The following is a 4,147-nucleotide window of genomic DNA, read 5'->3' on the forward strand; positions in this document are numbered from 1 at the left end:
AGTATAATTTTCATGCATTTCAATTTCAACACACTTTGTAGTTATTCTCACTCAATATTTTCGCTCAGTGCACAGCAAGAACACTTGACAAAAGAGTTTTTGCGGCTGGCTCAATTGTTTGGGCCATAAAACTTTGCTCAGTAACTCGGATCTAGCTATCAACATATCTAGCTTAAGTATCTGCGTATCTGTCGGATGCGTTTAACGACATTTCGGAACATCTTCATCTTCATCTTCGTGTTTAACTTTGAACTGCAGTTAGTAATATTACAACTACTTCACATACAATGATAATTTCATCATTGTCACTGTTTGGCACCCAAGTGGCGCCTCTATTACCTGTTTGTTTTTTTGTCTACTGTACTCACTTGTTTGCGCTGTTTTATTGTTGTTATTGCAGTGAATCAGCCTGGCAATTATTACGCCACGAACACAAATGCATAGAAAGTTAATTAGATACGTTGTTGTTGTTGTTGTTGTTTCTGACTACCGGGAAATTACCAAACGTATCGCAATGCGGCTGACTAATTGAGAGCTTCCTCCTCTTGTTCCTCCTCCTTCTCTTCTCACCTGTGTGCCCTCAACTTCTGGAGGGGGTTTTTCATTTTCCTCTTTCCCCTCCTCTCCTCTCCTCCCCCTTCTCCATCACCTAGTCGTGCCCTTTTTTCCCACTGCGTTTTCTCTTCCCGCAGGCATTTGTTATTTGTTTAATAAATTGTTGCATTTGCATGCTTTTGCCTTCTTATTTATTATTATCATGCATCTTGCATTGCAATAGGGGTTTTTTTTGTAGTTTTGTTTTGATATTGCCTATAAAACCTATTTACAGTTATTTCCATGCGGGTCGACTGCATTTCAATTTCAATTGAACTCAAACAGTTTGTAGGGCAAGCGAAAGTCTGAAGAAGAACATTCCCCTAAAGGCGAATTAATTGCTACTCAACGCTCTTTGAAGTTTCAATTTAAATGCCAGCATTTACTAAATAAATACCAAAAATTCTGGTAATTAATACTGCTTAGATTAAAAACCCAAAAGAAGAATATATTTCTATTACTATTATATATAATTTCTCCTATTTATATTATTTTATTTTCAAATATGCAATTTATTTGCAATGTATCTGTCTAAAATAAACCATTTAAAGTGAACATTTTAATACCACAACTTTAGAAAATACTGAAAAAAATTAGTACTGCATAAATTGTAAAATATAGAATTTATATTTACTATCTTATCTATCTAATGTGCAATATAATTTAAAGTTCAATATGTATCCCTAAAACAATGTCAAGCATTTAATGAACTAATATTATTAATACTAAAATATATACAAAAAATGCTTCTAATTAATACTGCTTTTATTTATAATATAACTTTTTAAACGTTTACTATTCAACTCTGAAACTTACTTTGAATGCAACTGACCAAAATAAATGCCAGCATTTAATAGTTATTCGATTAATACCGTACAAAAAACCATTGACTATATAGATAACTTAACTACAATATTTATCATCAAAAACCAAGTAGTCTTTAATTTACATTTGTTACAATAAGTAAAGTAACACTTTTAAATGAAGCACAATACTTTTTACACACTTTTTATAAACATCTGCGATTTGCATTTTCGGATCAGCTTAAAAATATGCAAAATATGTTCAAAGTGAATCTATTTCGACATTGGATGGACAGCGGATATCAAAAGATCTGCTCATTCAGAGAAGAACATATCCGCGATTATTGGGATTATGTTATGGAATTCTCCATGGGTCGCTACGAAAAGTTCTCACTGATGTTTTGGTTTGTCCTTGGCATGAGTTTATTCGGTGCCTATTGCAGCATTCGAGAATATATTCACATCTATCGGTATCCCAATTGCACTCTGAGCATGTCGCGGCCAAGACGCTTCAATGTTTTCAGTTCACAAATGCTGCGCAAGGCTCGACTTTGTGGCGCCCTGCTTATGTGTTATTGCTGGCTGCTTTTGGTCTATGGTCTGCTGAGTGTAAGTCGAAATATCGTTTTTACGTTGATCTCAACGTTAACGTCTTGAAAACTTATAATCTACAGTTGTAGCAAATTTCAGCAACGTTACTGCAAGTTAAGCCGAGTTCAAATGGTTAACGAAACAGATTTAGTTTAACAAAGTTAAAGAGAAAATATCTATAACAAATTTCAACAACGTTGCGCTAGCGAAAGTCGAGTTCACTTAGATAGTTTAAGATTATAGTTAAAACTTGTAAATTCATTTGTAAATAAGCAATTTTTATTAATAAGTTTAGTACAATCGAATTTCTAGATATAATATTTTGCTTTTATATTAAGGTGAAAGCTTTTATAACTAAATTAAACAGGAGAAGAGTTCATATACTTAATTGAATTCATGGATAGTTAAGGCATTCACAATTCTGACAATTTAGTAGAAATCATTCATTTAAATCTAATGCATGTCTACTCAAATACCATTATTTTGTTGTTGGATAATTTTCAGAATGTCAATAAGACTATATAAAATTGCAATCGCTTCTCAAAGCACATTTCTTTGTTAATACAACACATTAATATTGAAGTAATAATATATATACCAAATTTCAGCAATATAGCTTTTTGGAGAGTCGAGTTCGCTTAGTTAGCTAAAATGTGTGGATAGTTAAAAGCGTATGAACGTAGTTTAAAACACTTTTATATCTTAGTATAAGTATGTATACAAAATTTTGGCAATGTAGCTTTATGGAGAGTCGAGTTCGCTTAGTTAGCTAAGGTGTGTGGATGGTTAAAAACGTATAAACATAGCTTAGAACACCTCTATGTTTTAGCACAACTAACTATGCTAAATTTTAGCAACTTAGGTCCGTGGAGAGTCGAGTTCGCTTAGTTAGCTTAAATGTATGGATAGTTAAAAGAGTATGAACATAGTCTAAACTAATTTAATTTCTTAGTATAAGTATGTATACCAAATTTTGGCAATGTAGCTTTATGGAGAGTCGAGTTCGCTTAGTTAGCTAAGGTGTGTGGATGGTTAAAAACGTATAAACATAGCTTAGAACACCTCTATGTTTTAGCACAACTAACTATGCTAAATTTTAGCAACTTAGGTCCGTGGAGAGTCGAGTTCGCTTAGTTAGCTTAAATGTATGGATAGTTAAAAGCGTATGAAAATAGTCTACTACTCTTTTATGATTTAGTACAAGTATCATACGAAAATTTCAGCAACTTAGCTCAGTGGAGAGTCGAGTTAGCATGGGTAGTTAGGTATAAAGTATGGATAGTTCAAATCCTTTGTTAATATTTAAGATCACAACAAAAAGCTGTGAATAAATGAATAAATCAAAAAATTGTAATTTCTCTCTCTCTAGGTGAAACCGTATTTTCTGCTGCCATGGTTATTCGTGAACTCGATTGTGCTCAAGCTGGATATTCTGCTGTGGATTGTGGATCTGGTCACTGGCCGCGTGCAGCTGCAATCGAAGACGCTCTATGCGATACTGCGGCTGATCTGCAGCCTTGCGTTGGTCAACTGTGTGCGAAAGGTTTTTGATAATGCCATTAAAAGCAACCTGGTCGAAGCGTTTCGATTCTTTGGCTTAACGCGCTGACGACAAATTTTTACCAAAATTAAAAAAAAAAAGTTATATATACATATATATATTAAACTGAAAACAAGATCTCTCAGAAGTGTGGCACCCTTTTTGTGTGTGTGTGTGTGTGTGTGTCGACCATTAAAACGAATGGGTTATCATTAAAAAGGTGGAGGCACTGCCTAATTGTATCGAACAGCTTGCTGTCCGGACTTGACTTGTCCAAGTTGCTGGCATTAAGCTCAATTAAGCGGCACGCACACAAGCTGCCACAAGTTGCCACAAGACCCGTGCCTAGTGAGCACACCTTGCATCAAAAAAAAAATACAGCTTAACTTTATTATTTCTGTTGAACTCTTCTTCGCTTGTCTTGTCAGAATTTTCCAACCAACCAACCAACCAAAAAAAAAAAAAAAGAAGTAAACAGATACTTATCTCATTTCAATTACTAACTTGAAGCTTTCCAAAAAAAGCAGCTGACAACACTTTGTGCACAATTGTGTGATTCAAGAACTTATTTACTGCCCAAAAGTTACTCAACGCGTAAATATTTTCTGATGCAATGCAC

At 34.1% G+C, this 4,147-nt stretch overlaps 1 protein-coding gene across 1 annotated transcript; it reads left to right on the plus strand.

Annotated features, from left to right (window-relative positions):
- Positions 1 to 1,559: 1,559 nt before the first annotated feature.
- On the plus strand, positions 1,560 to 3,676 carry LOC133848922 (uncharacterized). Its single transcript, XM_062284667.1, has 2 exons — positions 1,560 to 2,006; positions 3,358 to 3,676. Exons 1-2 carry the CDS (start codon positions 1,647 to 1,649, stop codon positions 3,595 to 3,597), a joined length of 600 nt encoding a protein of 199 aa, XP_062140651.1. The 5' UTR covers positions 1,560 to 1,646; the 3' UTR covers positions 3,598 to 3,676.
- The last annotated feature ends 471 nt before the right edge of the window (positions 3,677 to 4,147 follow it).

The sequence above is a fragment of the Drosophila sulfurigaster genome, chromosome X, assembly GCF_023558435.1.
Source record: "Drosophila sulfurigaster albostrigata strain 15112-1811.04 chromosome X, ASM2355843v2, whole genome shotgun sequence".
NCBI lineage: Eukaryota > Metazoa > Arthropoda > Insecta > Diptera > Drosophilidae > Drosophila > Drosophila sulfurigaster.